The sequence below is a fragment of the Humulus lupulus genome, chromosome 8 (genome assembly GCF_963169125.1).
Source record: "Humulus lupulus chromosome 8, drHumLupu1.1, whole genome shotgun sequence".
Classification (NCBI taxonomy): domain Eukaryota; kingdom Viridiplantae; phylum Streptophyta; class Magnoliopsida; order Rosales; family Cannabaceae; genus Humulus; species Humulus lupulus.
In genome coordinates this window covers 82,120,422-82,143,890 of record NC_084800.1, presented here as the reverse complement: position 1 = coordinate 82,143,890, position 23,469 = coordinate 82,120,422, and the positions used below count along the sequence as shown (strand labels likewise).

Below are 23,469 nucleotides of genomic sequence, written 5' to 3'. Positions count from 1 at the left end.
TCACCCTCTATAAATTAATTATTGAAATGATATTGGATTCGGACGTAAAGATACCACTGATTTTTTTTCTTTTCTTTTTTTTCCTAATAAAAACAGATGTGTCATAATAATAATAATATTTTATCATCGCTGGCAAATAATTATTTCAGATTTTCTCTGTTTGAAAATCGATAGAGATGTTTATATATTTTTGTTTCATTCTTTATTTATTTGTTAGCAGTCGTGACTCGTAGCGTAGTCTATTTTTCAAGTGAGAGGTATATTATACAGTACAATTAGAACGAAATATTTATTAATAATTATTATTACTAGCTTATTTCTTTAGAGTTTATATATTTTATGACATATGTTTTTTATATTATTTGTTTGGATAATGTATTTTGATAAATTAATTTTTAAATTTTAAATTTTATAAAATAATTCAAATAGATCTTTAAACTCAATTTTAGTTGATTTTTTTTTAATTAAAATCACAAATAATTTACAAAACTAATCATTCAAAACAAAAACACAACAATTTTGCCTAATAATTATGTTATCATATTCAATTTTTTTTTAATTTTATTTAAAAATTTATCTGAACTATTTTACAAAACATAAAATTATCAAAACATAAAATCAAAACAAAAATAAGTATAAATCCTTATTATTATGGATACTTATGTAGTCCCTCACCTCAATAAGAGGTGCGAGATCTCTCACATTGGAAAAAAAAAATCACTATAGTCTATAGCTTTAGGTTGATTTGTGCTTTTTGACCTCCCATAACCAGTTTCGCAACTCATTTATACTATTATTTGTAAAGAATTGTTTTTAAATTGTTTTTTTTTTTAATTTTTATATATTATATAATTTTGAGGGATAAAATTGTAAATTTGATTTTTGTTTGTTTGTTTGGAGAATTGTATCAACTATGTAGAGTATTGTATCGCCAATGAAGAGAATTGTATTCAATAGTTTTTGTTTTCTTTGGTGGACTTTCCCTTTGTATTTGTTTTCTATTTTTTTTCTTACCATGTGCTGAGGTTTAATCAATTTTATTTAGTTTTCTTTCATATATCTTCAAAAGAAAGCAGGATCACTTCTAGGACAAAAAATTAAAAATAAGTATTAACAACATAATTATAATAAATATAATATCAACCTATAAAAAGCTACATATTCATTAAAAATGATAATGCACTTTTCTTATATATTTTCTCCATACTACCAATAGTTCAAAATGGTAAGTCACAATGATTATACATAATTGTACATCATCTCATAATTATATTATAAATGATTTGTAAATGATGATAATTGGCTTAAAGTAATTTTTTTTTAAAGAAATTCTAATCATTTGTGCTCATCTAACTAGTTATTCAGTCTATATTTGTAATGTCCCAAATTTCCTAATAAGGTTTAGGATCTTGATTAGGAGGCCGGTAGGGTCATAGTTGATTTATTATGATATCTAATGATTATATGCATGTTTATGTGAATTATATGATGGTAAATGCATGCATATGGGTTCATTTTAATTATTAGGGCATTTTGGTAATTTGGCCCGTTGAGGACATGATTGTGTATTTTTATGCATGTGGGTGAATTATAAATAATACCACATTATATGTGGATTGGTTCGAGCCATTCGGCATGAGACGATCATGGAATGCAAGTTTTCGGTATAGTCATAACGAGATTAAGTTCGGGGCTCGAAGTGAGTCTCGGGGTAATTTGGTGATTAGAACGTTGCTAGGAATTAGAGGGTAACGTGTTATGAATTATTGGTGTTTGAGAATAACGGGAATTGGATGGTGTTAATTATAATTAACGAGATAGGCGGGAAATGATGATTTTACCCTTGGGAGTCTTTAGAAACCTTTATTTGACCTAGGGGCAAAATTGTCTTTTCACCCCTAAGATATATATCAGCCCTTTGAGTTTAGAAGGCTGTGGAATTATAAGAAAACAGAGCATCATCCTCATCTCTTTCTCTTCCTCTCGTACATGTTCTTCCCTCCTTCTTCCTTTCAATTTTTGAGAGCTAACTTGAGGTAACAAGCTAGAAAAGCAAGGCTTGAGGGCTTAGGACCTTGGTTCAATCATTGAAGGATATCTAAATCAAGCTTGAGGTAAGGAATTCAGCCATGAAAATCTTGTTATACCTTATTTTTCTAATAAGTTTTCAGTTGAGAATTTTGATGTGTTAGTTGGGAATTAATGGAAGTTCTTGAGTTTGGTTGCTTGGGTTTTGATGAGGGTGTGATGTAGTTGAGGTTTTGGGGTTGAATTTGATGTTTTGATGATGTTTGGGATTGGTTTGGAGGTTTATTTTTCAAGGGAAATCGCAGGGGAGAAGACCAGAAAAGTTTCTAGTTTGCTGATGGCGCCCCAGCGCTAGGCAGGGCAGATTCTGGGGTTCTCTGACTTTGGGGCAGCGCCCCAGCGCTAGTGAATTTTCCAGCAACTTATTTTTAGGGCTCGGGAGGACTTTTAAGACTCGGGGGTTAGTTCCTTTACCCTGTTTGGGTAGATTAAGAGTCCCGAGAGTGCTGGATGGATCCCGGGAGTGTGGTTTTAGATTATAAACATTTTTATGATTTATTTTATTGATGGGATTCCATATTTGGTTATGACTAGGTGACCGCTAAAGGATCAAAGGATTGATCGTTCTTAAGGGTTTTTCTTTTACTAGTTCTTGCTCGAACCTGAGGTAAGAAAACTGCACTGTAACGCCCCAAACTCCAGGGACCGTTACGGTGTGCCTTGTAAATAGTGCTAAACTCACTAACCGAGTCATTTGGCCAAAATCGTGAACTAAGCATGATTAGCGGTTTAGGGATTAAACATTTTGGATAAGATGTAACGTTTCACTTGAACGTTTAATATATATACATTGGGATCCCAAAAATAAAGTTTCAGAGTCTATTACATAAAATATTTACAACAGGCCGTTCTAAGCGGCAAAACAGGGTTCAGCCCTAGTTCCACTTTCAAACCTCGCCCAAGTATTGGTCGAGCAGCTGCATATGTACACGTCATCACCTAAGCTCTCCAACTCAAGGATGGTCCAGCTTCCTTTTTCCTTTACCTGCACCACAAAGCACCCGTGAGCCGAATCCCAGCAAGAAAACTCATATGCTCATAAACAGTCATATCATGATACCAAATCATATCTGGCATGCCTAGCATTCATAGCTCTATTCAGCATGCAAATGAATTCAAACAGATGCTGGGGTATCCAGGATAAGAAAATGGAAGGGGTGGTTGTTGGGTAAGCCTCTAACCTTCAACAGGTTCTGGTAAACCATGCTGAGTGACCAACAAGCAAGTCACTGGGGCCTCAGTGCCCAAAGCCATGCATATGATGATCGAAATGATCATACAGAGCTCATAGCTCTGATCAGATGAGTGAATATCACTTTGAGGTCATGGTAAACCATACTGAGTGACTGACAACCAAGTCACTAGGGGCCCAGTGCCCATAGCCGTGTAACAACACCGTTACCTAGGCTTTCCTGCAATGGCTCTTATCAAATGAGTGACTGACAAGCATGTCACTAAGGGGCCAGTACCCATAGCCATGTGACCTAACAGTCACGGGGCTCGCTGGCCCTGGCTCTAAATGACTAGCCTTTGGCTAGATAAACGCTTGTTTATATTCATCGAACTTGAGGTCGGTCCTGCATTAATGCTCTTTGAGTCATTCAATGCAGAAGGTCGATTAGGTCTAATCGACATAGCTTGCACTAAACACACTAGGGTTGTCCTGACTAGTGAGTTAGCACAATGTGACCAGTGCCCAGTACCACTGCCGAACCTGACTAGTGAGTCACAGCTTCACAATTGATACTAACACCTTTGTCAAATCTGACTAATTAGTCAGTGCCATGCACAAGTAAGCAATGCTATCAATGTGTATCATATGCCAATTATCCAAGAGTGGGGCATTCAACATGCTTACTTAACAGTTGCCAGCATAATCATGATCGTGCACAAACACAGAGGCTCAAGCTCTGACCAATCTCATATTCATCATTCATGGCATGCCCTAATCACATGTTTCTCGTGCACCACATGCATCACACTTAATCATCCAGCATGCCTCAATAATAATCATATGCAAATGGGAAAGATTGCCAAGCATTCATTATGCTATCAATGTTTACATTTAAACATCCAACATGCATCAAACATAACCATGCATGTCACATATGGGGTGCAGTTTTCTTACCTTGGGTTCGAGCAAGAATTAATAAAAGAAACGACCTTTGAGAACGATCAGTCCTTTGGTCCTTTAACGGTCACCTAGTCATAACCAAAAATATAGGATACCATCAATGAAAATGAAAGCAAAGGTTTCCAAACCAATATTTAGCCTCTGGGACATCAATCCACACTTAACCGGGTAGTGGGACCGACCCCGAGGCCTTAAGCTAGCATCCCCAAGTCAAAAACCTATTTCTGGCCAAATCTGCCCTGATGGGCCGCGACTCACCATAGCCATGCCGTGGCTCACCCTCAGACAGAGGAAAAAACTTGCCCAGAAGCACACTCAGGCCACGGCACGCCATAGCCAGACCGCGACACATTACGCAAACCAGCAACAGTCAGATTTTCTTCCCCTGCGTTTCCCTCGAAACCAAACCTTCAAACTAGTCCCAAACCTCAACCTAACACCCAATTCAACCACCAATCATTATCCACAACTCACCCTCATAAAAACCCAAGTTAGACACCAACCAAACTTCCATTAATTCCAACTATCCACCAAGAAATCACAAGCTGAAACTTAAAAGAAAACAGAGTATAATCAGACTTTCATGGCTGAGTTTCCTTACCTCAAGCTTGGTTTTCAATCCCCTTCAATGGCTGAATCAAGTCCCTAAGCCCAAACCTTGATTTCCTAGCTTGTTCCTTCAAATTGGCTTCAAAATTCCAAAGGGAGAAAGAAGGGAAATGGTGTACGGCAAAGAGAGAAGGATGAGGATGATGATGCTCTGTTTTGGTTCTATTTTTCTAACAATTCCACAGCCTTCTAAACCCCAAAGGCTGATATATATCTTGGGGGTGAAAAGACTATTTTGCCCCTAGGTCAAATAAAAGCTTCTAAACACTCCCAAGGGTAAAATCGTCATTTCCAACCTACATCGTTAATTATAATTAACGCTCTCCAATTCCCGCTAATCTCAATATTCTCAAATGCCAATGAATCATATCCCATTACCCTTTAATTCTCGGTAATGTTCTAATCATCAAAGTGACTCCGAGACTCACCCCGAGCCCCGAACTTAATCCCGTTATGACTAGACCGAAAACTTGCATTCCCATGATCGTCTCATGTCGAATGGCTCGAACCAATCCACATATGATGTGGTAAAATTATAATTCCCCCATATGCATGAAATTACACAATCACGCCCCCAACGGCCAAATTACCAAAATGGCCTTGCAATTAAAATATGAGCCCATATGCATGCATTCACCATCATATAATAATATAATCCACATAAACATGCATATAATCATTAAATATCATAAAGAATCAATTATGGCCCTCCCGGCCTTCTAATCAAGGTCTTAAACCTTATTAGGAAATTTGAGGCATTACATCCACCGTGGAAGTTAAGTATATAGCGGCTTGTGAAGCAGCTAAGGAAGCTCTGTGACTTAAAAAGTTCTACTTCGATCTGAAAGTAGTTCCAGAAGTGGAGAAACCACTTGTTCTTTACTGTGACAACAGTGGAGCAGTGACTAATTTTAAAGAACCAAGAAGCCATAAGAGGGGAAAGCATATAGAGCACAAATATCAGTTAGTCAGAGAAATCGTACATAGAGGAGATGTGTCCATTCTAAAGTCGTATCAGAACACATCCTGGCAGACCCATTTATGAAAACGCTTCCTGCAAAGCAATTCGAGGGTCATGTACGTAATATGGGATTGAGAGAAATACCTCACTTGCTTTAAGTACAAGTGGGAGATTGTTAGGAGTGTGTCCTAAAAGCATGTAAAAGACATTTGTTTTTCTGTTAATAAATAAATACAATGGTTTATTATTATTGTTATATTTAGATTGTTAAATTATTGTTTGAATAATTTTGTAAATATCAGAAAAAATTACATATTCATTATTGAGGATGTGATCTTGTATTAGTATGAGAGAATTAAGATCACATGAATGAATAAAAATAGTCAACAACAACAAATTAAAGTTACAGAATTCTTTAATTGGAGTTGTAAGTACGGTTTACTGAGTATCATAATGATACAAATAATCTAGATTTAGATTATTGATTTGGTAAGACATCTTGGTAAAGGTGCTTTATATAATATGATTATATATGACATGGACCGATATGAATTAAAGTCTTTATCCAAAAATCATTTAACAATAAAGACTTGTAATTCATATCATAACTGATGATCATTTATAGAACAACCTAAATCCTGAGTGTTCATGAACTCCTGTTCATGTTTATTAAATCTTTTGATTCATTCATTAAGGTCTCTTCAAAGAATTAGGCTAATGAATTTTGTTTTGGAGATTTAATATCATGGATGGCTGGGAACATATATCAATAATACGGAATCTAATCTTTCCTAACAGATCGTATATTAGTTCCCTTAAGGGTTAATTCTGGAACTGAATGATTTTGAGCTCAAATTTATGATTAGATTATAGATTAATTATTCACTAGTGAATTAATGGTACTTAAGGAATAAGAAGTAAATTAGAAAGGAAAAATGGTAATTCTTCCATTCTAATTTATGAACTAATTAATTAGAGGGTTGAACTATTGTAAGATGGTTATATCAATAGACAACTTATGAAAATATTTATGTAAAAGTATATCTATAACATAAAGAGTGTAATTCTGAATTTATAGTGGAGTAATATCATAATTAATAAATTAACTATTATAATTAAAGAGTTTAATTATTTAGTTTATTTATTGGAGCTTAATGTTATAGGTTCATGGTCCCCGAAATGGCTCAAACAAACACTGACAAAGGTAAACACAAAAATGGACAAAAATGACTTATGTGATAAGTAAAATATTTTTCTATGTATCAAACATAATTATTGTTTAATTATGTGTAATTAATCAATTATTTGATTTAACAAAAATGTAATTAATTTATTTTTGGAATTTTTGGTATTTAAATAATAATAAAAATTGGGAAAAATCACATGCCATCATTGGCATGTGGTACACGTGTAGCATAGTACACAGTCACTGTGCTACACGCATAAGAGACTGTAATCAGTTTCTAAGTTCCACAATTTTAGTTATTTAAATATTAAATAAATAATGAGATATTGTAATTTGATTAAAATATTATTATTTAAACAAAAATCTGATAACTGATTAGTTATTTTTAAATTGTTTAAAATAACTAAGATTTTATTTTAATATATTGGATATATTAAATATAGGATATCAACTTTACAGAATATAACTTTTCAGGGATAGAAAATAATCTAGAAATCTCTCTCAGAGAAAGAGAACAGTGACACAAACAAAAGTCACTATTCTTCACAAAACCTAGGTCCAAACTTTATCAGATCTCATGTGTTGAGAACATCTGATAAATAGTTTTTTGCCTATTGTTTGTATAGCGAGCACACACTCGTTCTTTGTGTGCTGAGAACATTTTGGAAGATTTTGGTGTGAGATCACAATGATTTAGCCATACAAAAAGATAGCAGCAAGGAAAGACCTGAGATAATTTTTCTATTCATGTCTTTGGTTCAATATATATATGCATGTGAAGAAGTAGATCTAGTAATCTTATGGGATTAAATTAACAATTTGATTGTTGTTCCGTTGCGTATAATATCTTATTTGATCAATAAAAACCAACAGTTTCCTCCTTAATGGGATGAGAACCCTTAATGCACATTTGCAGATGACGCAAATAAGGAAGGATGAGATATGAGTCTCCTATAGCTGGCATGTGGGCCCCTAGATTGATGAAAACCGAAGGGGTGGGGCTGGGATTTGCACCATGTGATCCCCTTATATCCGACCAAAAAAAAAGGTTAGAGTCGTGGGTACCCATAGCAATATTTTATAATTTAGGGTAAATAGCACTTGGGTTCTGAGACTTTACTAGTTGTATCACTTAGGTCCTCATTTTTTTTATAGCAATTAAATCTCCAACTTTTATTTTTTGGATCACTTAGGTTTCCAATATTATATTTTATTAAATAAACCTTAATTTAAAAAGGTAAAATGAGATTTCAACAAAAAAAAAAGCACCTATTTTCTCTTTAAGCCCATTTTAATTAATTATTTATTACTAAATATATAATTTTGGTTAATTGACCTAAACATTTTCTTCGAATATTAAGAAATAATAAAAAAATATTTTTTATTATATCTCTAAAATATTTAATATATCACGTATATATTAATTAGTTTATTATTTTTAATAAAAATGTTTATATATTTTAAATTTTGAAAGCATAAAACTTATTAAGGATGCTTCTATTCATATCTTTTTTTTTTTCTCATGACACTTTTCTATTTGAACTCCTCACGAACAACAATAATTTTTTTTATATGTGTAGAAAGAATTTTTAATAATTCACTGGGAGTTTAAGTAGAAATGTATGTTATGTTTTTTTTTGTCAAAATCCTATTTTACCTTATTTTACTTTTGTAAATTAAGGTTTATTTAATAAAATATAATATTAAAAACTTATTTGAGACGAAAAAAAAAAAAAAGTTGGGATGTAATTGCTAGAAAAACAAATTGGGAACTAAATAATACACAATAATTTACACAAGTATCATTTACACAATAATTTAACATACACAAGAGGATACAAGTAAATGAATAAATAGGAGCCATTTTTCCCCCGAATAATCATAAATATGGTTAAGTTTAGAGAATATTGAAATTACTTTACATCTGTAAAAAAATAAAATAATAATAATCTGACCAAAATTATTGAGAGTGTGGTCAACGTGTGCAATGATGTGTAGCGGTGCAGTGATCAAGACAAACACTGATTTTGACAATTTTATTTTTTCTTCTTCTTTTAAACTATTTATTTATTCATTGTTTTACTTATTTTGTTAGTTGGTAGCAATTTTGCCACATTTTTTTCCCCTTTAAATAAGGTAGCAAAAGCCAAACATCTTCTCACAAATCAGTGATCTTCACCTTATTATTCTTTTTTTTTTCTTTCTTCTTTGTCCAAAAATGGCAGAAGAAGAAGAGCATAGAGAGAAGTTATTAAAGAAGGAGTACTACTACCCTGATTGCCCTGGTTGTAAGGTTGATCAGTACAAAGCTTCACAGCGAGGCTTTCCTTTTCGAGATGTATTTAATATTTGGATCATTGTCGTTGCTAGTTGTGAGTCTTTCTTTCAACTTTCTCATCTATTCTTCTTTCCTTTGTTCATATTTTTCATTACTTTTCTCCTAATCTATATTTTTATGTAATTTGTCTGAAGTTTTTTGTTTTCATAATTATTATTATATGTGAAATTTAGTAAAAGTAGCCTAAAAGGTGAACTATTTTTTTTTTCTTTCCCTCTTGTTCTTATGCCTGTGATAATGTGATTTTCCTCTATTCCAAATCAGTAATTTTTTTAATTAAAAAAATGTTATCAGCATAAATTGTATGCATTTATTATTCTCCATAAATTTCTACGTCATTCATTTTATTAATGTATATATATATTTTCGTTTTTCAGCTCTGCCAATATCATCCCTTTTTCCTTTCCTCTATTTCATGGTGAGTTTCCAATTATTTGTCCATATTTCAATTTATTGGTGTATTTATATACTATTATATTTTATAATTAATTCCAACATGAAAAATATACATCTCTATATTTTTCACAAAGGAAAACAATCATAATTCATTAGGACCACAATATCATAAACAGTCATTTTCAAAGTACGTGTTGTCTTATTATAGACTAATGATACTAGAGTAGTGCTATTAGCTGTTGTTGATTAAAAAAAAAGGTTAAATTAATTGATATTGTAATGAATATAAGTGGGATCTAAATCAATAAATCTAATAAGAAGTCATTTTTTGAAGGATTTATTTCAAAATGATTTTTGTTTTATTATAAGACAGCAATTGAGAAGATTTGGCTAGCAGAAAAATCCCAAGACTTTATTTGAATAAAATAACAAATAATATGGATTGGTACTGGCAGAGGGTTAGTTTCAAGGTACATACCTCAGCCATAAGATTCGTTCTTTGGATCCACAACGTGAGCCTATAGATCTTTGTAACCTTTAAATGCGTAGAGACAAAAGGATTCATTACCTTCCAAATAATTGAATTTTGTGACCCTCTCTCTTATTTATTTATTTATATATAAACAAGTAATGACATTTACACACAAAATATATTAATATAATCAATCATATTTATCAAAATTGAAATTTGTTATTTTAAAAAATAGTATCACTTATGTAATCTTTACGTACATATTTTGGGAATTCGGATCATTACTTATAACCAAAATCTCTTATTTAACTATAAAATAATTACTTAATAAAATAAACTTTAATTGCTAACCTAACTAAAGTAGTACTCATTGTTAGTAGTACCCATTGTTAATGTTGGTAAAACAAGTAAATATACTTATTTATTTAGTACTGTGTGTTTTAAAGATATAAATTTTGACTATTTATTTTTAATAAAAATCATCGAATATCTTGTAATTTAAAGATTAATATAAAATAATACTCTATATTCTTGATAATGGTCATTGGTACCTTATAATTTAAAGTTTATATAAAATAGTATCATGTTATTTATGAGAATATATACTTATTTTGTACCATATAATATGTGACCAAATTTAAGCACATAATCTCATCTTATATCAATTTTCAAATTACAGAATATCCCAGTATTATTATTGAAACAATTATTCTTTTATAACATATAATGATGTTAATCAATGTTCACAGGTTAGAGATTTAAAAATTGCTGGTAGAGAAGAAGATATTGCCTACTATGCTGGTTATGTAGGTGAGGTTATATTCTTTTTTATCCTTTTCACTTGTCAACCAAATTTTTATTTTATTTCGAATAACCCTTTTCTATTATATTAACAATTTCTCATATTATTAGCCAAATAATTAATAAAATTTTAACAATTTATTCACTCGTTTTATTACATGTTCAAGACATGCCACTGAATATTTTGCTGTAATTTTGGCATAATAACAAAGTGTTGGTGTATTCTTTTTTTTTTTTTGGATCCATTTTGTTTTTTCATAAAAATGTGGCTGTGTTAACAATCTTAAAAATTGTTTGAAGGCTCTGCATACATGCTTGGAAGAGCTTTGACGTCTGTATTTTGGGGAGTAATGGCTGATCGTTATGGTCGAAGACCAGTCATAATATTTGGGACAATTGCATTGTCAGTAATTAATTCTTTTTCCCTCTTTAAAGTTGAAATTGACCATATCTTATAGAGTAAATCTAGATGATTAATTTGTCACATAAATCTGACTTAAAAACTTTTTACCCAGGATTGTATGCAACACTGCTTTTGGCCTTAGTGTAAACTATTGGATGGCCATAGCTACAAGGTTTCTTCTTGGAAGTTTGAATGGTATACTTGGACCAATGAAGGTATCATAATGTTTCATTATAATCCCCCCAAAAAAAAACATTTCTTCTCCATGAGATAACTTGACTTCATTTCCTAATGACCAGGCATATGCAAGTGAGATTTTCAGAGAGGAATACCAAGCTCTAGGAATGTCAACAGTGAGATTTTTAAAGTCCTTTATAATTGCACTACTACATCATTATCATCATCAGCAAAGTTAGAAATTAAATATTGAAAAAATGCTTATTCCAGGTCAGTACAGCATGGGGCATAGGATTGGTCATTGGCCCTGCTATGGGAGGCTTCTTTGCTCAGGTACTTCTTTTTCTTCTTCTCGTAGAATACCCAATTAATATCTATACATTTTTTTTTTGTGTGTGTGATCAATGTTTATATACAAACTTTTGATTCAACAGCCAGCAGAGAAGTACCCACATATTTTCTCAAAAGATTCATTCTTTGGAAGGTACATTATTGTCATATTTTTTTAGATATACATTGCATTAATTCTGTACTTAAAATATGTTCTGCTAACTAACTACGAAATTAATCTTCAATCAATGTTACAGGTTTCCATACTTCTTGCCATGCTTTTGCATTTCACTTATTGCAGTTGTGGTTCTCATTATAAGTTTCTGGCTTCCGGTACACATCTTATTTCATTCTTACCAATCTAATTTTGTCAATGTATTACATAATAATTCTTCTGTTATTTAGGTGTATAAGATCAATAGTGAGATTGAGACAAATCAAATCAAATTTGATTTTTAATGATCAGTAAACATAATTGTTAATTGTTTCAGGAAACGTTACACAAGCACGATGGGGAAAACAGAGCTTCGATTACTGATTCCTTTGACTCTTTGGAAACCGCTTCTTTTGTAATTAATACAAATCAAAGTAAAGAAGAAAGTCAAGTGGAAAAGAGACCTAATAATCTTTTTAGGAATTGGCCCTTAATGTCTTCCATTATTGTTTATTGTGTATTCTCACTTCATGAGATGGCATACAATGAGGTAACATTTATTATGCTCATTTTTCTTCTATTTATAATACATTTAATTCTTTTTATTTTTTTCACTTAGAAAACTTAAAACTGTTTCATATTTGAGTGGAATCCACATATTAAGTATATGAGTGTGTCAAAAGAGAAATGTTTTGATCTATTTAGTGCAGTGCAGTGTAGTGCTTGCAGCTTTTATATTTCGAAATATTTTTTAAATTTAATTTTCCATTTCCTCGTTAATTCTCATTCCTAATTGTGGTAAATTTAATAATCAGAATTTTTATTTTTATTTTTTGGGTATAGATTTTCTCATTATGGGCAGTTAGTCCTAAAAAATTTGGCGGTTTGAGTTACTCAACAGAGGATGTTGGTGAAGTTCTTGCAATCGCAGGTAATTTTTTTTTTAATGTTGTATTTTTTAAACCAAAATAATTATTCATGTGTTTGCATTTACTCGTATGAATATGCATCCCTACTACTACAAATTCCAATGTTGATTTAATGCAGAAGGGATTGTACAACTTCCAATAAATTTGATTTTTTATTCTTTTTTTCTCAAGATCTAGATCTAGATCTAGATTACTAGTGGACCATATTATATTTTGAATATTGCTACTTGTCACCTTAAGTTGCCCGTCCAACAACAAGTGGAGTGTCACTTTATAGTTGGTTAGTTATACCTTATAATAATTATTAAATTCAAATATGTGAGACCCAATATTAGATTGCACTAATAGTGATAAGCCACTTCCTTGTGGTGTTGGCACCAATGGTTGGTTAGTTATACCTTATAATAATTAGATTGCACTTTATGGTTGGTTAGTTATACCTTATAATAATTATTAAATTCAAATATGTGACACTCAATATTAGATTGCACTAATAGTAATAAGCCACCTCCTTGTGGTGTTGGCACCAATGGTGCCTCTTAGCAATTCTCTATACTTTTGTATTATATAACTTAGACCATCTCTAATGGATGGTGTATAATTTGTGACAAATTCAGCCTAAAATATGTGTCAATGATATATTTGACATACTTTTTGCATTTGTATTCCAATGCACAAAGTGCAAACTGACTAAAAAAAATCAATATAGCTATTAATGTTTATTGAAAATATACAAAAATAATTAATTTTTTTAAAGATAAATTAAAAATCATTAATTTGTTTTAATGAGTGGCAAACAAGTAATTAAAAATGTGATATTTATTGTTGGCCAAATTTGATACATATTTTAGACTACTATTAGAGTTCAATTTTACCAAAATAGGAATCATTATATACTACTTTTAAAGCACTCCATTTTAGATGTTTTATACACCAAGTTAATGATTATTTGACTTTAGTTTCACATCTTGTTTGCCTCTACTACTCTAAATAATGCATATCAAACAAGATCTATTGAACTTTTTTTATCTTAATATTAGAAGTAAATATGCCATGATATATCATCAGTGATCACTAACAACGTATTCGAATTTTAGGTGTTGCTCTTCTTGCCTTTCAGATGTTCATATATCCAGTTGTGGAGAAATTTTTTGGAACCATAATGGTCTGTCGTGCTTCAGGGGTAATATTCTTCATCTTTATTCTTTTTTATGAGTTGTAATATATATATATATATATATATATATAAAACTATTACCTAATAGTTATAAGAAGAGCTCATGTAAGCTGTAACAAACTCTTCTAACTTACTACACTAATACAGGTAAAGAAAATAAAATAACTACATGACTAACTGCATTACTAGACTAGTGTATATCATCTAACAATAGTAATTTTTATTCCTTTCATTTTTCTGATTTTTGATATAACTTTTTTCCATGTGCAGGCATTAACGATACCTCTATTGACTAGTTTCCCATATTTCGCCCTTTTATCCGGGGCTACTCTTTTTGTGGTGTTAAACATTGCAAATATGCTAAAGAGCTTCTTAGCTGTAAGTGAATATATATATATATATATATATATATGCCTCTTTTGCTTTCAAGCTAACACCATGCTTAATCAGCCTCAACATCATAAATTCCTTTTTTCATATCTACCACTTCACTTTATTTATCTCTCTGATTTTCTTTTCTATGTGCCCTACAAAGCCTCATTATTTCTTTATTTCACTCAAACAATTTTGTTTTTTCTTTGGGTGACTGTATAGGCTTCTCTTATAACTGGCTTGTTCATACTGCAAAACAGAGCTGTGGTAAGTTGTAATCTTGGTTCAATTTTCTTCTTATTCTTCTTCTCATTAGTGTCTCAATTTAACTAAGTTGATTGCATAACTTAACAAACAGGACCAAGAACAAAGAGGTGCTGCTAATGGCCTTTCCATGACTGCAATGTCTCTATTTAAAGCTGTTGGCCCTGCTGTTGGTGGTGCAGTGTAAGTTACCTTTCATACTCAACAAACCTTTTTTTTTTTTTTGGTACAATTGGAAACTGGGAGTGAGTGGTCAGAAGTTTCTTTTGTTAATACTTTAAACTTAAATGACAAAATAAATAAAGAATAAACTATCTCGGAATTAAATAAGAAGCAAAAAATACAAATCCAACATTAATACTTGAGTAATTATATGTAAATTTTTGCGACAAAAAAAAGTATATGTAAATTTTATTTAATGATTGTGACATACTTAAATTATACACACTATTTATATAATTAATCTTAACTACATAATTAAAACTTATATGGTCTTCACTTAAAATATCTATGGATAATATTATATGCACATAAAATATAAATATTGTGTGTCTAGCATTACTAATTTTATTTTTAGGTGATATTTGTGCTTGTTGGCCAAAAATAAAATAAAAACTTAATAACACTACCTTTTATGTGGAGGGACACATATCAAAATTAAAAATAATTTGTATTTTTTTTTGAGAAAAATATTCAGTCTAATTTTGATATCCTAACTGATGTTTTTTTTTATTGAAAACATATTTTAACTGATGTTTAATATATATGGATGCATATCACAATATAAAATATTTAAATACTTAAAATTAGTGGGACCCATTATAATTAGTGATTGGTAGTTTATTTTTTAAAATCAAATTCAAATCTGTATCCAAAATTTGTTAAGGAAAATTGAAAACGAGAAAAGCTCGTTTTCTCAGTTTTATGAAATTATTTTCCAAAATCTCACATATTTAGTTTCTGTTATATTTTTAAATTTAATACCAATCACAGATTCAATTTTTTAAAACTTAAAAACAGTTTACTGACATTGAACCAATGACATTTTCAAAAACATGTTTTTAGTCACTAAATTCAGATTTTCATTTGAGAATTCCACTTTTCAAAAATACAGTTTTCTAATCGCGAACTAATCATACCAATGAAAATGAGATTCTATATAAGCTATTGAACTAGCATGCATTAGTTGGTATAGGAATATATACCCTTTAGTAATTTTCTATTATTATTATTATTCTCTTATTCAAAATTTAACTTGAATGTGAGGTATAGTCTATACTATACCCCCTAATTGGAAACTCCTTCCACTAATATAAAAAACAAAAAACTTGAATGTTTTAATCATGCTCTTCATCCCAACAGGTTTTCCTGGTCAGAAAAGCGTCTAGATGCCTTCTTCCTCCCAGGTATGTTACCAATTTATAATTGAATTAATCCTTTCAATACACATTTGAATTTCTTAACTAAATTACATAACAAAATTTATCCAACCAATGCTATCATATTTTTTAAACATCGCATAGTCAGTCTTAACTTTTATTATTACTATAAATTGAGATGCATAAGAATTTGTGTGTTCAAATATTAATCTATATGATTTTTGACCAAAGTCAATTCATGAAATGTAGGTACCCACATGGTTTTCTTCTTCCTGAATGCCGTTGAGGCACTTGGAGTTCTAATGACATTTAAACCGTTTTTAACAACACATTGAGTAGTGTTATTAAATTATCGAGGCCTAGGAAATTAGATATTTGTTTCGTGGTGCTTGCTCATGTATGATGTATTGTACTACTCAAAATAGTGAAATTATATATTTCACTTCAGAATAGCAATAATCTTTTGTGCTCTTTACTTTCTCTAGTTGATCATGGTCATATATTATTTAACTGGAGAATTAGAATAGGATATAAGTAACGATTCGCACACTCTTAATTTGCACACAAAAATTACATATTATGATATGTAATAAATCATAATCATACAATTAAGGGTGATGTGATCTCTACTTAAAAATATTTATAGTTAAAATTAAATACACATTATCAGTGATAGAGCCAGAATTAAAGCATAAAAGGGGGCAATATATATATATTTTTTTATAAAATTGATATTTATATATTAGAAGTAGAAGATACTCTCGTAGGATCCTTACAGGTAGAAAAAGGTTGTAGTCAATAGTTTGGTAATGATAAGATCCTCATAGACAGAAAAATATTGTAGCCAATAGTTTGATAATGATCAAGTGACATTGCTTTTTCGGACCGAACCAAAGAATTCCTTTGATATGATGCAAAATGAGTCGTGTTCTATCATTGATCAGAAGAAGGGGAAGGAGTTCTCATCTTGTAATGGATAGATGATGATTTATTCAAGCACATAGTTCGGGCTCCTAAAATATGGTGCATTTGGGGCTTTCGATACAATAAAATAGAAAGCTCCAATGAATTGAGATTTCCCTATTGGGCATAATTTTTTATTTAATTTTAAAGGCGATCAATATCCATTTTTACATATATTTAATTACATGTATGTGCAATTAAAGTATGTAAATTGGTCCCTGACAAAAAAAAAGTAGGTAAATTATAAATGTGTGTAGCATTACTGGTAGAATATATAGACTACTCCCAAAATGAGGAGGAATATAATCTAGATAGGCAAAAAAAGAAAAAAAATATCATTATAATTTAAGGAGGTTAGGTTTTTTTTTATTAATAACTACATCATGGAACATGGATTTCAAGTTTTAACAATAAACCATAATGAAACGAATTACATGTTAAGTCATACCAAATATAATAATTTGTGTGACCGTAGGCAATTACATTTTATATAAGATTTTTAATAGTGTGCAAAAATATGGTTTTTTTAAAAAAAAAAAAATTAATCTATGACTTTTTTTTGTAAGAATTTTCACTTTTATGAGTTTATTTTCCAATATTTTTGTATATAAGTTAGTTTATGTCATAATTTTGCTTTTATTCAAGTTTTATTAATTTGGAAGGGTATGTTTGTAATTTGATTATTATTTTTTTAGCTTATTTGTTTTTTTTTATATTAAATTTTTCTTTGGTCGTTTTGCATTTTTTTTATAATATGAATTGTGTTTATTATTTTTTTATTTATTATAAACATTATTTTTCTTTTTTTAGATTGTACGTTTTTTTTTTCAAATCCTAGTTAAGGTAACTAATTACTTGATTGATTTTTTATAGTTATGTAAAAATAAAATCTTAGAGCTAGGTTAAATAACATGTATCAGGAGTGGTAACTAGTAGGGGTGTTCGTGGTGTGGTTGGTGCAGTTTTTCTCTAATTTATTGGACCGCACCACATATGCGGTTTGATCAATTTTCCAAACCGCAACCTGCACCGCATAGACCTCAAACCGCATAAACCGCACCGCAAAAATGTGGTGTGGTGCGGTTTTGGCGATTTATACCTATCGCCAAATAATTTAACAATTAAATATTATAATTAAGAAAGATTCATAATAAATCTCATAACCATAGAGTGTTTAACAAAATAATTAAATGTACAATAAGCTAATAAACTTTAAGCAAAACAATAAAAATATAACAAACTAATAACAAATAAAAAATGTAATATAAACGTAAATATTATTTTAATTAAGGAGGAATATCCTTAGATTGAAGAATGATATGTGTTAGCATCCTATGAAACATTATATTTCTTTCTAGATATTGTGTATATTATATTATATTATACTATATAAATATTTATGCATTAACTTTTAATGTAGTAAAATTGAAAAAAATAATATAAAAAAGTTAATATATATAATGATGCGGTGCGGTGTGGTTTGAACTGCATTTATAAAATTTAAAACCGCAAACCGCACCGCACCGCACCGTGTGGTTTGACAAAAATACAAACTGCAACCGCATTGCAAAGGGTTCTAAACCGCAAATTGCGGTGCGGTGTGGTGCGGTTTGTGCGATGTGGGCAGTTTTATGAACACCCCTAGTAACCAATGACCTTGAAAGGAGTAACATTCTGCCATAAGAGGGGTAACCAGTTACCATAAGAGGGGTGATAGGTTACTCATATTAAATATGAAAAAAATATCAAATTTGAAAGAAAAAGAGGAAGAGCACTTCATTAAAAAAGGAAGAAGAAGTAACTGTGATTTTAGTAACATAGGTAACCAGTTACCATAAAGAACCCATAAATATACACACACATCAGAACGTGAAGGTAACTAGTTACCATGAATAACCCAGAAATATACACATACATCAGAACGTGAGTGTAACTAGTTAACCCCATATATGTACACACAAAGAACGGGAAGGTAACCCATTACCCCCAGAAATATACACACAAATAATGGGAAGGTAATCAGTTACCACAACCCTAAAGATAGAAAGAAAAAAAAAACAGATCCACCCCATTTCTCTCTCTCCCATCTTCTTCTCTTCCCTCATTAAGGACCCTAGTCGCCGCCTGCCTCTCATTGCCGACTCTCCACTCCCACCACCTCCTTGCATCACCTCAAAAATAGAAAAAAAAATTTAGATTTGAAAAAAAAAAATTCAGATCTGAAAATGGGTTGGCAGTCGGGACTAGGACTCGCCTCGGTGCGACGAGGCTAGGGCGGAGCTTTTGGGTTCTTGGTTCTCGACTTAGAGTGCTGGGTTCGGGGTCGGGTTGCAGAGGGGTGGCATTGGATCTTGGGATCGACGACGGAGATGGAGATGAAGAGGGTGGTTCGCGTCTAGGTGTGGGTTGTCGTGGGGATAGGCTCAGAGTTACTCCATGGAGGAGGTGTAAATTCACACTTGGGTTCGGATGGTAGGGCTCGGGTGGAGCTGGGGTCTCAAATGGTTGGAGCTCTCGAACGGAGGGTCGCTGATGTTGGATGGGGTCGCTGGAGCTGGAGGGGATTGCGCTGGGCGGAACTGTAGGGGATGGTGCGACTAGGTTTTGGAGAGAGAATGGGTTTGTGTGGATGGGTTTGGAGAGAGAAATGGTTTGTGTGGCTGGGGTTTGAGAGAGAGAAGAATGGAAGCTAATTTTACAATAGTACCCCTATGTTGGCTGATGTGTTTTGGTTTAAATTTATCTTCCATATTTAGTTAGCTTGTAATTGTGTTTCTCATAGTTTGTTTTTTTTTCTTTAATAAATTTTCCCATACAAATTAGCAAAAGTACAATCCCCATATTTTTGTACAATAATGGCATAAAAGCCATATTTTTGAAAAAATCTCTGTAGTCTAGTAGTAGATCTCTGTTCACTAAAAAGGGTCCAAAATTTGAATCTCCCTCCCCAATTTCAAAATAATAAAATAATCTATGAGAAAGAGTGAAGATATAATAATAGGATGGAGATCCTTTGTCAAAATTTCTTATCCTATTTCGTGACATCTTTTGCTTCCACCTCTTAAAGTTTTTCAAGTAGAACACAAGGTGAGAACGCCACAGGAAGACATCATTGACATTTTTTCCACAACAGAGGCCACAATAAGGATTGTCTCTTGGCCCATAGTAATATTTTTTCCTTGATTATAGCCTTCAACAGTCACATCATCCATGTTGGATTCAGTTGACATATTTGAAAAAAACACAACAAAAGTGTTAATTTTCCAAATAACAATTGAAGTCAACTAGATAATTTCCAAATAAGACTAGAAGTGTCTATGTCTTTGCCTCAACAAGTCTAGTCTTTTTGAAAAAATTTAGTTCCTCAAGACAGTATGGATGGATCATAAATGACCCCACTTAAAAGTGTACTCAATAGAACTTCTCTAGTGAGTATTTGTACATGTTATCCCCATTTCCTGTCGTGGGCCCGGGACGACGGTCCAGGCCCACAATCTGGGCGTTCGGATGTGGGCCCGGCCCGAGCCCGCTTGGTCCTCTTTAAAAGGGACGCTGAAGAAAAAGCTCCAGGCCTGCAAGAGCAAATGGCTCGAGGAGCTGCCCCATGTACTGTGGGCTTACCGGACGACCGAGAGGACATCAACCGGCCACACTCCTTACTCCATGGTCTATGGATGCGAAGCCGTCATCCCCATCGAAACGGCCATCCCGTCTCATCGAAGAGACACGTATGACCTAGCCCAGAACCACGCCCTACTCCAAGAATCGCTAGATCTCATCGAGGAGATCCGGGAGGAATCGCAGGTGCAGCTGATGATGTACCAAGGCAAGATAGCACGGCATTTCAACTCGAAAGTCAAAAGCCGAAAGTTCGGAGCTGGCGACTTAGTCTTACGACGAGTCTTCCCTGCTACTCAAGATCCGGGAGTGGGGGTTCTGGGCCCGAATTGGGAGGGGCCGTATGAGATCCAACATGAAGTCTACCCCGAGACATACTGCTTAAAGCGGCTCGATGACTCGGAAGTCCCGCGAGCCTGGAATACGGAACATCTCCGTAAATACTATCAGTAGTCAGGAGAGCGTGTTCCAATTTAGTATTTTCATTCTAAACAATGTTCGCCTCAGGGCGACCCCCTTTGAATAATAAAAATGGTGTGTACAAAACGTCATAAAGAAATATTGTCGAGCAATGAGAATCTATCTTAAGTGACCCCAGACCAGTCTCCGCTCACTTGCGGGGGGTATCCCGGGTATAAGCAAATACCCCGTGGGGCGCAAGCTCAGGCTAGTCCCGGCTCGGACCAACGATGTCCGGGTGAGACAAACCCCGTGGGACCAAGCCCAAGGCTGGTCCCACCCCGAACGAGCGATGTCCGGGGGTATAAAGTTAAAAGGACCGAGCCCAAGGCTGGTCCCACCCCGGACGAGCAATGTCCGGGGGTATAAATTAAAAAGGACCGAGCCCAAGGCCGGCCCACCCTAGACGAGCGATGTCCGGGGGTGTAAATTAAAGAGGACCAAGCCCAAGGCTGGTCCCACCCCGGACAAGCGATGTCCGGGGGTATAAAGTTAAAAGGACCGAGCCCAAGGCCGGTCCCACACCGGACGAGCGATGTCTGGGGGTATAAATTAAAAAGGACCGAGCCCAAGGCCGGCCCACCCCGGATGAGCAATGTCCGAGGGTGTAAATTAAAGAGGACCAAGCCCAAGGCTGGTCCCACCCCGGACGAGCGATGTCCGGGGGTATAAAGTCAAAAGGACCGAGCCCAAGGTCGGTCCCACCCCAGACGAGCGATGTCCGGGGTATAAATTAAAAAGGACCGAGCCCAGGGCCAGTCCCACCCTAGACGAGCGAGGTCCGGGGGTATAAATTAAAGAGGACCAAGCCCAAGGCTAGTCCCGCCCCGGATGAATGATGTCCGGGGGTATAAAGTTAAAAGGACCGAGCCCAAGGTCAGTCCCACCCCGAACGAGCGATGTCCGGGGGTATAAATTAAAAAGGACCGAGCCCAAGGCCGGTCCCACCCCGGACGAGCGATGTTCGGGAATATAAGTTAAAAGGACCGAGCCTAAGGCTGGTCCCACTCCGGACGAGCGATGTCCGGGAGAGAGAAGCATCCGGTATGCCCCAGGGAAAAGTCGTGGCCTACAACTGGTAAAGGGAGAACAAGGTTCCAAAAATAAACTCTGCCATGTTGGCCCTGGCCGTTGGAGCCGGAATCAGAAACTTGGCGCTTAAGTCTGAAAACTCGACAAGCTAGTCAGTTGGTCTAGTCCCGGGCGTTGGAACTGGGACCAAACCCTCAGAATCAATCAGGCACGGCAATAAAATGAAATTTCTACTCAGGGAATAACAAAAATATATATATATAAAAACCGGAGAAAGCAACATAAAGTGTTTTGGACGCGTATGCGTCCGAAAAAGTTACAAAATTACAAAGAAAAAAGAGATAGAGGAGACAAGGCGAGGATCCGGGCCTAGGCTTCATCCACCAGGAGCTCCGCGTCTTCCTTCTCCTTGGCCTCGAATTCGGCCCGCTTCAATTCCGGATCGGGGAAGACCAGGAGGTTCATACTCTTGTCCTTGCGCCAAGCCATGTAAATGGCCTCATTGAAGGTGACCTCCAGCATACCTTCCGCCTCCTCCTTCTCGCGGCGGGATTCTTCGTGCGCCACCTTCTCCTCATGGAGAGAATCGTCCAGTTCGCGGACCCGTGCCGTCAAGGCCTGGATCTCCTCCTTATCCCGGACCGACTGAGCCGCGACCGTCTCGAGGAGTGTTGCCCTCTTGTCGGCCTCTTTTCCTTTCCGAGACAAAGCCGCTTCCAGTTCGGCTTTAACACAGTCGAACTCGTCACGGTCCGCCCGAGCTTGGGCCGTCTCCCTGGAAAGGGCCTCCTTGGCGGCTTCCCTCTGATTCACGGCTGCCTCTAGCTCCAGCTTGGCCGTCTCCATCTTCATGGCTAGCTCGACCACCAGATCAGCACTTCGATGGGATAGCAGATCAACCTGGAGAAAAGAAAAGTTAGGAGAAATCCTTATTAACAAGTAAGAAGGGGGAAGAAATACAAATAAAACTTACCGCGGTGGCCTGGTGGCGGAGTGCATGAGAGATAAACAGCACGTCCGGATTGGCTATGGTGGCGTATCGTTTGAGTTGGAGGTTGGACATGGTGTTCCCCACTTGGTCCAACAGGTCCACCGCCAGGGGGGCCGTGTCCTGCCCAAGCTTAGGGCAGAAGCCTAACTCGGCGGCTGGCCGACACACGATCGGCTAAGGGGTGCTGAACGCCGCCGGAAGCTCTGTGAATTCGACCTGACGGCGGATCGTCAGGG

At 34.4% G+C, this 23,469-nt stretch overlaps 1 protein-coding gene across 1 annotated transcript; it reads left to right on the top strand.

Moving 5' to 3' along the window:
- Nucleotides 1-9,125: 9,125 nt before the first annotated feature.
- LOC133797955 (protein ZINC INDUCED FACILITATOR 1-like) lies at nt 9,126-16,645 on the top strand. The gene is made up of 17 exons (XM_062236095.1): nt 9,126-9,350; nt 9,694-9,734; nt 10,934-10,994; nt 11,286-11,388; nt 11,501-11,603; nt 11,688-11,741; nt 11,836-11,898; nt 12,000-12,049; nt 12,153-12,228; nt 12,387-12,599; nt 12,893-12,980; nt 14,076-14,161; nt 14,426-14,533; nt 14,750-14,794; nt 14,886-14,974; nt 16,154-16,197; nt 16,420-16,645. The coding sequence occupies exons 1-17, from the start codon at nt 9,197-9,199 to the stop codon at nt 16,503-16,505; spliced, it is 1,464 nt and encodes a 487-aa protein (XP_062092079.1). The 5' UTR covers nt 9,126-9,196; the 3' UTR covers nt 16,506-16,645.
- Nucleotides 16,646-23,469: the final 6,824 nt, after the last annotated feature.

Excerpts from the sequence above, each read along its gene's own strand:
- LOC133797955 (XM_062236095.1), top strand. The coding sequence starts at position 9,197 with ATGGCAGAAGAAGAAGAGCATAGAGAGAAGTTATTAAAGAAGGAGTAC. Across the intron at positions 9,735-10,933 it reads TTCCTTTCCTCTATTTCATG|GTTAGAGATTTAAAAATTGC; the intron begins GTGAGTTTCCAA and ends CAATGTTCACAG. Across the intron at positions 11,389-11,500 it reads ATATTTGGGACAATTGCATT|GATTGTATGCAACACTGCTT; the intron begins GTCAGTAATTAA and ends CTTTTTACCCAG.